Source organism: Mastigoproctus giganteus, chromosome 2, assembly GCF_048544385.1.
Source record: "Mastigoproctus giganteus isolate SK-2022 chromosome 2, ASM4854438v1, whole genome shotgun sequence".
NCBI classification, from domain to species: Eukaryota; Metazoa; Arthropoda; class Arachnida; order Uropygi; family Thelyphonidae; genus Mastigoproctus; species Mastigoproctus giganteus.
In genome coordinates, this window is record NC_143576.1 from 115,498,356 (window position 1) to 115,512,095 (window position 13,740).

The 13,740-nt window shown below is 36.7% G+C and overlaps 1 protein-coding gene across 1 annotated transcript in view; it reads right to left on the reverse strand.

The window, feature by feature from the left end:
• Window positions 1-13,740, reverse strand: part of LOC150089508 (ATP-dependent DNA helicase DDX31) — a 147,615-nt gene that overhangs the window by 45,989 nt on the left and 87,886 nt on the right. Inside the window, exon 11 of the mRNA XM_090389525.1 lies at window positions 2,949-3,008. Coding sequence (XP_090245651.1) covers window positions 2,949-3,008 — 60 coding nt within the window. The remainder of the gene's footprint in view (window positions 1-2,948; window positions 3,009-13,740) is intronic.

Consider the following 13,740-nt stretch of genomic DNA (forward strand, 5'->3'; position numbering starts at 1 on the left):
GTAAAAGAAGTAATGCAGGATCATCTAGACAAGGCTGCAATTATAATCAGACACAGCATGGGTTTGCTAAGGGGAAATTTTTTTTCTGACCAATTTGATTGGATACTATGATGTGGTCACAAAGGAACTGAATGCAAAAAATAATTTTGATATCACATACTTGGATTTCTGGAAAGCTTTTGTTACTGTTGCACATAAAAGACTGCTTTACAAATTAGAGCAGTGCAGCATTAAGAGCAAGTTGCTGCTTTGGATAAAGGGATGATTGATTGAGAGAATACAAAGTGGTAATCAATGGACACTGATCTTTTGTGGACTAATGTTATTAGTGGAGTCCCCCCCAGGATTTGGTGTTGGACACATTGTTTTCTATATTTATTAATGATAGTGATGAAGGCATATCAGGCTTAATGCCCAAGTTTGCAGATGATACAAAGGTTGGCGGGGTATGCTACTTCAACAGGATCTAGAAAAGCTAAGCAGATGAGCTGAGAAATGGCAATTGAAGTTCAACATTGATATATTCAAAGTACTGCATATGGGTAGCAGTAACACCAGAGTAAGGTATCAACTGTATGGTACTACACTGAGGGTACTGGAAAATGAAAAAGACCTGGCTGATGCTGCATAAGCTCATACACTTGCTTTCTTGCATCACATGCCACTACTACTACTACCTGGGGGTAATTGCACAGTCAGATATGAAGACTGGCTGCCAGAGCAGGTAATGGGGTCTTGTCAATGATATACAAGAATTTTGCTAGCAATGGTCAGGCCACATCTTGAGTACTGTACAGGTCTGGAGGACTCATTTTTAGGAAGGATCTGGAACTACTGGTACAAGTACAGAGAACAACAAGATACTGGTGAGGGGAACAATGGGGTGCTCTTACCAAGAAAGTGCACAGTGTGGAAACTACTAGGCACCTGCAAGGTGATCTGAGTGAGGTGTTTAAAGCTTTGAATGAATTGAGCAAGCTCAATGCTGATGGGATTCTTCCTCTTGCTCAGACCACACACACGAGGAAGGACAGTTGCAGAACTGATGTGTGGAAGTTTGCCTTTAGCCGGCAGGTGGTTGATTGCTGGAACAAATTTCCATCTGCTGTTGTGGAAGTTGATAGCTTAAGTAAACTAGACAAACTATTGAAACAAATGAATAGGTAAGATGGGAGGTTTATTTTTTTTTCTTACTTTTTTTTTTTTTTGCTGATACTGTATAGGCTTACTCTTTCTTGTATCATTTTCCACTGCTAATTCTAATCTTTGAACAAATACAATGGAAAAATTTGATGAAAGTTATTAGTCACATTTCCTAGACTTATGATTACATTTGGCCTAAAGGTCTTCTAAAAAGTCTTCATCTTATGGATTGCCCTCTGTTTGTTTTTTTTTTTTTTTTTGCAAATTCAGGAGCCAGTTTTTGCTCTGACTGTTCTCTGCAAGCAATGGCAATGGAAAAAGAACTGAACTTGGTATTACCCAAGTTCAGTTCTTTTTCCTACTCTTTTCCTATTGTATACAGCAGGCCCCCGTTATAACGCGGTTCGCTTTACGCTGATTCGCTATAACGCTGTTCTTATATTATAACCCGTATCTGACTATAACGCTGTCACAGATCACTATAACGCTCTTTTACAGATTACATTTTTGACATATTTAACGAAATCGTTTCATTTGTGGAATCGATAGCTTGAAAATGAATAGCAAAACAGCATTAAAACGTTTTCCACGCCGACTTGAGCAATTTTCCCACGCTCAGTGAAATTTTCTCTCACGCTAATTTAAGTACAGTCACTTGTTACGTAGTTCCGAGATCAACATTTTAAAAAATGATCAAATATATTGCTTGTAATATTTGCGTTATATGCATTTATCCGAAGTCTAGTTAGTCATCACTCAGTACAGTATTAGACATCGTGCGTAACGGACAGTTTACTTGAACATTGTATCATAATTAATTCAACCAACGCAGTTATATTTTCGAAGAGCTAATAATGACCGACAGGAATGAAAATGCAACAACGTCTGGGCGCAGTACGAACTATAAATGTAAGAAAAAGACTGAATTTGAAAATTAAATTAGACGTTTTGAAGCGAATCGATTCCGGTCAACGACAAGCGGATGTGTGCCATAATTTAGGACTCGCAAATTTAACTGTAAGAACAATTATGAAAAAATAAAGAATTAATTTTAGCAGCTGGAAAGATAGCTGTTCCACTGCAAGCAACTAGGACTAGACTGGCTATTAGGATTGAAATGGAAAGACTAATTTTTTTGAAGATAATATTCCAATGCAGAATTCAGTTAAGTTAAATATTAAAAAAAGAGAGAGAGAGAGAAAGAGATTAGCCAATACATTTGTCTACTTCTGTTGTCTGGAGCAACTTTCCTTGTTGTCTTTCCTGAAAATTATAATCCAAATCTAATATCAACAGGTATCTTCTGTCTTCTCAACCAACCCATGTACAATACTATGAACCAACAGGTTCTAATACCTTTAAAGTTTGGGGTATTCATTAAACAAAAAAAAGTAAAACACAAGATAAGTAATTAATTATATTTCTGACAATAGAATTCTCCATAAAATTATTATAGCCATTTGCTGACTCCATATTATAAAAAAAATAGGATGAAATTTTTCTTCACATTGAATTTTCACTGAAATAAAAATGTTTTTCCTATATTATTTTAACACCTTAATTTCTTAGACAAAAAAGAAGAAAAGAGAAATTATACAGTAATGAAGCATCTTCTGTACTAATTATTCTGTTCCTTACTTATCACAAACTTCAGTATCAACAATTAATAGCTACTGATAATAACAGCATGGAAGAAATCTTCATTATACAAGATCATTATTAGGCAATAAAGCATACAGCAATAATCTATAAATAATTAATAAAATAATACAAAAATAAAAAATAAACAGAAAGCAGACACTTACAGTGCACAACAAAATCCCAGCTCTTGCCTCCCTAAATTTTTTAAATACTTCAACCCTATCCTGAAAAGAAGGGGAAAAAATATTAAAACACTGGTAATGATAATTATTCGTACTAACATTTCCCACACATTTGCATGGGTCATAAAAGTATAAAATAAAGCACTACCAGCTGAGAAAATTATGTTTTTCAGGTTAGATTATGTAGAGCGTGTGGAAAAATTATTGTTAAGTTCCTAGCTCATAAGATATTTGTGTATTAATTAAATTTCAATATATTATATATACTGACTATATATATATTTTGTGAGATATAAACTGGAAAGAAATACAGAAATTTCATCATTACAGAGTTTGTTGTAATATTTAACAATATTTTTTTATTTTTAATATTATTAATCTTAACTTTGTAACTGCTACAGTCAAACCTTTTAGATCCAAGATTCCATTTCAAAAAATGGATGAACCCAGCAACTATATAATTGTATATTTATCAATGATATTGATGAAGGTATATCAGGCTTAATGTCGAAGTTTGCAGATGATACAAAGGTTGGCAGGGTTGTTAATGACAGTAATGGCAGTGTGCTACTGCAACAGGATCTAGATAATTTGGGCAAATGGGCTAAGAAGTGGCAACAGAAGTTTGACTTTGATAAATGAAAAGTACTGCATATGAATAGAAGTAACCCCAGAGAAACGTACCAACTGTGTGGTACTACACTTAAGGTGGTAGAAAATGAAAAAGACCTGGGAGTAATTGTGCAGGCAGATATGAAGTTTTCTGAGCAATGCAGACAGGCTGCCAAGGCAGGTCATTCATGGGGTTTTGTTAATGATATATAGGAATTTTGCTAGCAGGGAAAAGGAGATGATTATCCCTCTGTATAAGGCAATGGTCAGGCCACGCCTTGAGTACTGCGTACAGGTCTGGAGGCCTCATTTTAGGAAGGATGTAGATTTACTTGAGCGTGTACAGAGAAGGGCAACAAGATTGGTGAGGGGAATGAAGGGATCCTCTTACCAAGAGAGGCTTAAGTTCTGCAAATTGCAGTGGCTGGAGACTAGGCATCTGCGCGGTGATCTGATTGGGGTGTATAAGGCCTTGAATGGGTTGAGCATGCTGAATTCTGATGGGATCCTTCCACTTGTTCAGATTACGACCCTAAGGGGGCATAAATTCAAATTAAGAAAAGACAGCTGTAGAATAGATGTGCGGAAATTTGCCTTTAGCCAGCCGGTGGTTAATTGTTGGAACAAACTTCCATCTGTCGTTGTAGAAGTTGATAAGTTGAATAAATTTAAGGAGGAACTGGACAGGCATTTGGAGGGAATGGTGTGATTTTTTTTTTTTTTTGGCTGATGCTGCATAAGCTCATACACATGCTTTCTTGCATCACATGCCAAATTTATTAAACTATAGTCGGACCTCTCTCTAACAAACTTCCATATAGCCAATTTTTCTCTTTAGCAAATTGTTTTGATTTCCACTTGGTCATTACATTGAAAATAGTCTCTATACAATGAACTGATTTCAAGACACCTGGTTACGCATTGCTCACACCTCTGGCCTTTAGGCAATAGAGCTGATACTGTAGAAAACATGAATTAAGAGCTAAAAGGATTAAAAATTAATCCCTTCAGATTTTAAGAGCTAAAACATTCCACAATTTAGTGATGCTCATAAAGCCTATAGCAACCACTGTGTCTACTGTACCAAGAAGTCACGCTGGTAAAATGCTTTCTATGTATCAACAGCCATTGACAAAGATTAAGGCATATTCCTGATGCAGACATTGGCTCTGGTCAACTGTTTTCTACTAAGCACAATATTAGAGAATTAGGAGAGAGAGAGTGATTTTCCTTTATACTGGGAATTCATGGAAATTGATCTGTTTTTTGGCAGAGATGAGTAATCCACACTTTCACTAAATTTCACCTGTCTCTGTTTACACAGCAGGTGCAAGCAGTCCCTAAATCAGTTTTGTTTCTGCTGTGCAGGTAACCTTACAATGTCTAAGAGGAAATCCTTGAATGTAGTGGAAGTGCTTAATAGTGTAGATTGGGACATAAAAAAAAAAAGAGAAAAAGAAAGAAAGAACATGTTTTAAAATTTGGTATCCCTGCCAATAGTGTGTCAACCATTCTGAAAAACCATGTTTCGGTTCTCAAACTGTTTGAGGAAACGGGACCCAGTCGGAAGCATGCGAAAATATGCCTGTATGAAGATGTAGATGAATCCGATTTTAAGTAGGTGAAGTTGATTCAAGAACAAAACATGAAATCAGGGCCATTAATAAAAGAAAAGGGCTAAGGAGTATGCATCTTTTCTGGGGCATAAAACATTCCAAACCAGTTCTGGTTGGCTGGAGAAATATAAAAAGGGCTGTGGCTTACTCGAAAAAGTTATTTTCGGTGAAAGTGGAGTTGCAATCAAAGAAGATTGTACCCATTGGAAAGAAACAGTTTTGAAAAAAATTATGGAGGACTACGAGCCCAAAGACATATTCAAAATTGATGAAACAGGTCTATTTTTTAAATGCTTTCCAAACAAGACACCTTTTAAAGGTGATAAATGTTTAGATGGTAAAAATAATGAGAGAATTACAGTCTTGGTTCGTGCAAATATACGGCTGGTAATGAAATACCTAAGCTTTTGGTAATAGGTAAAAGTAAACAACCCCAATGTTTCAAAGGAGCAAAGTCGTTAGAGTTGGACTACAACTACAACAAAAAATCTTTAGCATTAGTAGAGGCATATGATGCAAGAAAGTAAGCTTATGTAGCATCAGCCAAAAAAAAAAAACAAAGTACCACTCCCATTTCACCCCTCCGTTCGTTCGAAATACCTGTCCAGCTGAGCCTTAAATTTATTTAGGCTATCAACTTCCACAACAAGGGATGGAAGTCTGTTCCACCAACCAACTACCCGCTGGCTAAAGACAAATTTCCACACATCTATCCTACATCTGTCTTTCCTCAATTTGAATTTATGCCCTCTCAGGTGATTATTCTGAACAAGAGGAAGAATCCCATCAGCATTGAGCATGCTCAAACCATTCAAGGCTTTATACACCTCTATCAGATCATCTCGCCGGTGCCTAGTCTCCAGACACTGAAATTTGCAAAACTTAAGCCTGTCTTCGTAAGAGCAACCCTTTGTTCCATTCAATAATCTTGTTGCCCTTCTCTGTACTCGTTCCAGCAGCTCTACATCCTTCTTGAAATGAGGCTTCCAGACCTGTATACAGTACTCAAGGTGTGGCCTGACCATTCCCTTATACAAGGGAATAATCACCTCCTTATCCCTGCTAGAAAAATTCCTGTATATCATTGACAAGGCACTATGAGCTACTCTTGCAGCCAGTCTGCACTGCTCAGAAAACTTCATATCTGCCTGCACAATTACCCCCAGGTCCTTTTCATTCTCTACCACTGTCAGTGTAGTACTACAGAGTTGATACGTTACTCTGGGGTTACTGTTTCCCATATGTAGTAATTTATATTTGTCAATGTTAAACTTCATTTGCCACCTCTCAGCCCATCTGCTCAACCTTTCCAGATCCTGTTGCAGCAGCATACTGTCAGTAGTGTCCTTAACAACCCTGCCAACCTTTGTATCATCTGCAAACTTGGACATTAAGCTTGATATACCATCATCAATATCATTTATAAATACAGAAAACAACAATGGACCCAACACTGAAAACAACGGACCCAACACTGAACCTGAGGGCCTCCACTAATAACATTAGTCCACGATGAGCAGTGTCCATTGATTACCACTCTGTCTTCTCCCCCTCAACCATCCCTTTATCCATAGCAGCAATTTGCCTCCAATACCACACTGCTCCAATCTGTGCAGCAGTCTTCCATGTGCAACAGTATCAAAAGCCTTTCTAAGATCCAAATATATAATATCAAAGTTATTCCCTGCATCCAGTTCTTTTGTGACTGCATCATATATCCAATCAAATTGGTCAGGGAACTTTCCCTTAACAAAACCATGCTGTGTCCGAGCTATAACTGAAGTCTTGTCTAGATGATCCTGCAGTGCTTCTTTAACCAGTGCCTCTATTAATTTTCCTAGAACAGAAGTTAAACAAACAGGTCTATAATTACTTTTGTCAGCCTTTGATCCTCCTTTGTGAATTGGAGTCACATTTGCACATCTCCAGTCTATGGGTACCTCCCCTGAGTCCAAAGAAGCTCTCATAATTATGGCTAAGGGTTTGCTTACTTCCTTTGCTGCCTCCTTTAATATAACTGGATAGATCCCATCCACCCCGGGTGCCTTTTTTATGTTTATCCTCAACAATTTCTCCTCCACTTTCCTCTCAGTTATTACAAAATCATCTAGCTCACTACCAGAGTTTACTTCACTTCTGGCATTCCCCTTCCTGAATAACTCCTTATGTGTGAATGTAGATTCAAAATATTCGCTTAGTTTGTTAGCCACCTGAGCAGGATCATCAAGAGCTGAACGATCAATATCCATTTGACCAATCTGATTCATCCCCCCCTTCTAGAGTTTACATAGGTAAAGAACTCTTTTCTGTTTTTCTTTGCATCCTTTGCCTGCCTAATCTCCTTTGTGACTTGGTTACAGACCAGCTTATATCTATACCATAGGCTTCCATGTCACCCATCGATTTATATGTATCCCATGCACATTTCTTCTCTGCCATATGTCTCATTAGTTCATCTGACATCCATTTGGGCCTAAACCTTGAACAATATTTCTTAGTTGGTATGTAAAGCCTAGTAGCTTCCAAGATAAATTCTTTGAATGCTTCCCATTTTGAATTTGCTGTTAGTAACATCATCAGTTGGTCCCACTGTATAGAATTTAAATACTGTCTCAGACCATCGTAGCATACTGTCAGTAGTGTCCTTAACAACCCTGCCAACCTTTGTATCGTCTGCAAACTTGGACATTAAGATTGATATACCATCATCAATATCATTTATAAATACAGAAAACAACAATGGACCCAACACTGAACCCTGAGGGCCTCCACTAATAACATTAGTCCACGATGAGCAGTGTCCATTGATTACCACTCTGTCTTCTCGCCTTTACGAAAGCAAAAACCTTTCCCTTTACCCCTGATGGTAGTTACCTCTTTGAGTAAATCCCACTTCAGCACACTGTGGTCACTGCCACCTAGTGGTTCCTTTATCTGCAGATTCGTAATGCATGAAGAATCACTACTGATAATCAGATCAAGAGTATTACTCCCTCTAGTTGCCTCCCGAACATGCTGATGTAGAAAACAATCATCCAATACATCCACAAAGGCCTTGCTAGTGTGTGAGTGACCAACCCACAAATTCCAGTCAATATCTGGGAAATTAAAATCCCCCATTATAAGACTCTCTGATTTACTGGCCCACTCTATTTCGCTGTACAGTTGCTTATTATACTCATCAGAGTCATTAGACCTATAGCACACTCCTACTCTCAATTTTGATCTCCCAATGCTTATGTCATACCAAACTGACTCGACACTGCACTGTCCAGCGATGTCGACTGGCTTCACTTCCTTGGATTTTATGTTTCTTAACTAATAGCATAACCCCTCTTCCCTTCCTATCCTGTCTATCATTTCTGTACACATTGTACTCTCCAAATTCCAGTTCTGCATTCCTTATATCTGTGTGACACCACGTCTCTGATATCCTAACAATATCTGCCTTTGATGTTTTGAGCAATACCTCAAATTCATCAAATTTATTTACCAAACTCCTAGCATTGGTGTACACGCAAGTATACATGCACCTGTTCCTATTCTTAGCTACCCTAACACAACCCATGTGTTTACTTGTATCGCAATGACTCCCAGCAGTCTCTGAAGTACCCTGCATCTTGTTTTCCAGGCTGCTGCTCATGTGTAGGATATGCTCCAATAGAAGCAGTGCAAGAATCACTTTCACCTCTGCCAGTGGCTACTGTTAATCTATTAGTCCTTGTCATCTTGGATGACAAGTGAAATTTTTGAACAGTGGGTGTTAAATTTTGATAAAAAGATGACGAAAGAAAACAGAAATATTGCAATGATTGTCAACAGCTGCCCTGCCAACCTTCACTTAGTAGTTCATTCCTCTCATTGCTGATAATTGGCATTTCAGCAAAACCTGTTTTTGTGAAACAATTCTTAATCATACTGGCAATACTAACACATCTTGACTCCGCACTTTCGCCAACTCTGATATGCACATCAGCAAATCTATAACAAAATATATAGGTTAGTTGGTTTCTATTCTTAGTATAATTTTTTTCAGTATGCACCTTTGGTAGTGCATTTTCAAATTCTTGATAATGGTCCTTTGGCTGCAGTTTAGACTAGGTATTCAGAGGGAAGAACTACTACAAGACACTGGGCAATCTTGGGAAGAATTCCAAGCGAGAGGTTTGATCAGTGAATAAATAGTTTTTTTGACGAATTTTTAGGATTTGATAATGATGTCACGGTAGCTGAATATCCGAGTGATTCCAACATTTTGGAGAATATTTAAAGAACTAACAACAATATCGACAATAGGTTGGATGAAAATGAGGGCAGCGAGGGCAACATTAAACCTTCCAAACATGAAATGTTGGCAGCATTTGAAACTTTGCATCAAGGCCTTCATTGTGAAGAAAATGTGCCTGAAAATATATCTGAGTGTTTAAACAAATGTGAACATTTTTATGAATAATGGGCTCAAATGATGTAAAGTAAAATCCAGTGTACAACAAAAAATAACCAAATATTTTACAAAATAATTCTTAAAAGTGTACTAATGTAATGTGTACATCGCATAAGCAGTCATTTCTTAGCACATAAGTATTAATAAATTAATTATTTTAAAATGTTAGAAAATTTATTCATTCCCACTTATTTCTGATTTATTTCCCATCTTTTACCATATTTCTGAATGTTGAATTACAGTATTTTTCATTGTTCATATTTCTGTATAATGAAATTTCTGCTTAACTAATCTTTTCAAGTGAACGAACGGTTTTGTTATATAGAGGTCTTACTGTATAGGACCCAAAGTATTCTGGCACATCTAAGTATTTTGTTCTGTGCTAGAATACTTTGCCTCACAAATGCATGGAATATGTTCAACAACCCATAAAGAGGGTAGTTTGTGCCTCACACATATCTGTGAGAAACTTCACAGAACAGGTCAAAGAACATCCTTCATCTGTAAGGAGCTGCATAGCTCTGGGTTAGTTGGTAGGGCAGCTGCACTTTAGCCCAATATCATAATCAACAATGCAAAATGCCATTTGTAGTGGTGTCATTCTAGACAGCGAACTTTAAAACTGTGATGGAAGGGCTATGGAGTGACAAATCTCATCACTACACAATGTTTCACCTTGATGGACATGTCTAGGTATGAAGATTGCACATTTAAGACAATACACTTCCTGTCAACATATCGTCCCAACCATGCAGTTTGACAGAGTCAACCAAATAGTTTCAGTTGGTTCTGAAAATCAGAAAGATTTATATAGAATGCCTCTGAATTTTCTCCTATTGTATTGTTGGTCTATGAAAAGGGCTGCTCTACTTCGTCAAAATCCCAAGGATCACCATACTGGAAGGCATGGAAAGCTGTGTCAGATTTATCTGAACTCTCATGGATATCACATTTCTGTTTGTCCAATCTGGTACACATATTGGACAATATTATGTCCAATATTTTGACCATCAACAATCATTTTGACATTAAGAATATTAACCCAATAAAAGGGTTAATATTCTTAACAAGATAAATTTGGATTCTGTACACTGCAGTCCTGGAAACTACACATCTAACTAAAGACCTAATTGAAGCGTATGCAGCTTTAAAAGGATTACTTAACCTAAATGACGATGACATCTTTACTCTATCTCAGATGAAGCGTGTAAGGAGGCACAGATTTAAACTGGATGTAGAACAGATATACAGATATGTGGAATTTTGCATTCAGCCAAAGGGTAGTCGATTGTTGCAATAAACTTCTACCTAGTCCTAGTGTTGTGCAGGTGGTAATTTAAATAAATTTAAGGCAGGTTTGGACAAATTATTGGAAAGACTGAATACTTAAGGTAGAGGGGGTTTTTTTTGGTTGGTATCATATAAGCACTTTGCTTCCTTGCATCATACTAGCAATACTAACACTACAATTACTTTGATATTGTCCTCTTCCCCTCCCCTCCCCTTCACAATACCAATCGCTTGAACACAGACTTTCCTTTCAATAACCATTTAAGGATAAAATAAGCACTTTAGGTTAGACTGGACGATGCACATTTCTTTGAATGAATAACTGGAAACAGAACTGAGATAGCATCATGTAAATTCATGTTGGACTGCTGTAAGTGTATTTTTAAAACTTTTTAAAAGCTCTTTTTGTGTATTAATAACATTAGTTTTTTTTTTTTATGATTTTCGTGTATACCTATTTTATTCTTATTTTGCTGCTACCATATTTGTACTGTTTATGAAAATATGGTTAAAAAAATGAAGACCTAGCTGCTATATGTGGAAGTCATGCTGCCATAAGTAATAATATAAGCTTCAATCTACTAACAATGCAAGTGTAAATTAACATAAGTCAAACTGGCATAAGATAAGAACTGTCTATATACATAATGTCTTACTACATGATTATGCTATTTTTCCTGATGAGTGCATATTATGATCAAAATATGCCCATGTAACAGATCTTAAGTATTCTAGTACAAGTTCAGTGCTTCTAAACATGTAGTCCATGGGACTTGATAATAAAACACCTATTTTGCCATACGCAATAATTCCATTAACTTTTTTTTTTTTTTTTTTTTTTTATGAAAACCCCAAACACGAGAGGTATTAGAACCTATAGTACTTAGTACCATGCTTGGGTTGGAGGTTGAGAAGACATTTGTTGACATTAGACTTGAACTTCTGTAGACTGTAATTTTCAGGAAAGACATACAAAGGAAGGTTGTTCCAGAAAACGGCAGTTGAATGAATAAACGAGGAAGATGAAAAGTTGGTTCTGCGAGTTTGAAGTTGGACAGTAAATGGATGTTGGCTGGTGGCAGCACGTGTTCGGACTGTTTTGAAAGAGAGAGTGGGAATTATAGAAGCCAATTCAGAAGAACAGTGCCCATGGAAGTATCTGTAGAAGAGGCATGCAGCAGAAACAGTATGTCTATGAAACAGCGAGTGGGGAGACCCTGTTAGAGAGGAGTCATTAATTAACCTAACTGCCCTCTTCTGAATGGAATCTAGAAGCCTGAGAGAGGTTTTGGGGGCACCACCTCAGATGTGGAACAATATTCCATGGTAGGGTGGATCTGCAATTTGTACAGAGTGAACAGCTGTTTGGAAGAAAAGTAACGCCGAAAAGTAACTAAAAGTAATGCCTATAACACAGCTTAACTGCTAAAAAATTTAACATATCACATATATTAAATACAAAAACATGTCATTGTATTTAAAAAATAGTCAATAATATGCTTGCACATATAGTTTTAATATTTTTTTGGTCCATGGCTTCTACACCAAACATAAAAACGGTCCACATTTGAAAAAGGGTAGGGAAACACTGCTCCAGTTCATAACGTTTTGTCATACAGTAATCCCTCGATTAGTGTGCTTAATGCATCTCACAAAAGTGGCGCACTAATTGAAAGCACATTAATCGAACTTCATAACCTGTGGAAAATAATGTAATTGGTTCCATGACTTTTTTATTTATTCTCAAAAATATATAGTACTGTAATTTTTTTAAATTTTTTTCAACAAATTATAATTAAAAAGCACAATAAAAAATTAACAAAATTTATTTTTGTTTATTTTTTAAATAAAGGAAAATATTCTACTTTTTTAAAAAAATTTAGTAAGTGTAGTTTGATGTGTATTCTCCTTCTTCCTCTCATTGTACATCTAAGGAATTAAAGCTTCTTCCATTTTTTGACAAATTTGACTGCTGTGTTCTACATCAGGGTCAGTATCTAAGCATTTCTGCTTAAAAACTTCGATAGTGCGAAAAAAATCTCATCAAACTCCTTTCGAGTGGGCTCTTTCTTGTGGGTAGGAGTTGCATCACCTTGACAATCATTGGCAGCTTCACACGCTCATTGGGTATCTAAATTTAGAAGATCGCTATTGCTCAGTTCTTTAGAATGGAATTCAATTAATTCTTGAACATTTGGTTGTTTAACTCATTAAAACCAAGGTCCTTTCCGATGCAAGTTATTTCTTCAACAACACCTTCCGTTTTTTTTGGAAAGCCTTTAAATTCATTTATTTGCACAGTGAGGCAGAAGATGCTTCCACACGGCTCTCATATTTGCTTGATGTACGTTCAAGCCATGACTGATGAATGTTTTCAATGGCATCTTTGATGCTATACTTTTTCCAGAATTCTATCAATGAAATTGCATTCTCTCCAAATGTTGCTTGAATTGCCTGTTTAAAAGTCCTTCTCAGGTAGTAAGCTTTAAAAGTAGCAATAGGCCCTTGATCCATCAGTTGCAGCAAGGAAGCTGTATTGGTGGTAAATATATCACTTTGATATTTTCACAAAAGGAATCAAGAGCAATGGGATGACCAGCAGCATTGTCCAAAATTAATAAAGCTTTAAAAAATCAAGGTTATTTTTTCTGCAATAATTTTCAACTGTTGGGCAAAAATAGGCTAAGAACCATTCTTAGAATACAGCTTTAGTTATCCATGCTTTCTTGTTAGATCGCCAAATTACAGGGAATGATCTTTGATTTCAGCCTAAGAGCCCTAGGATTCTGTGCGTGATAAACGAGCACGGACT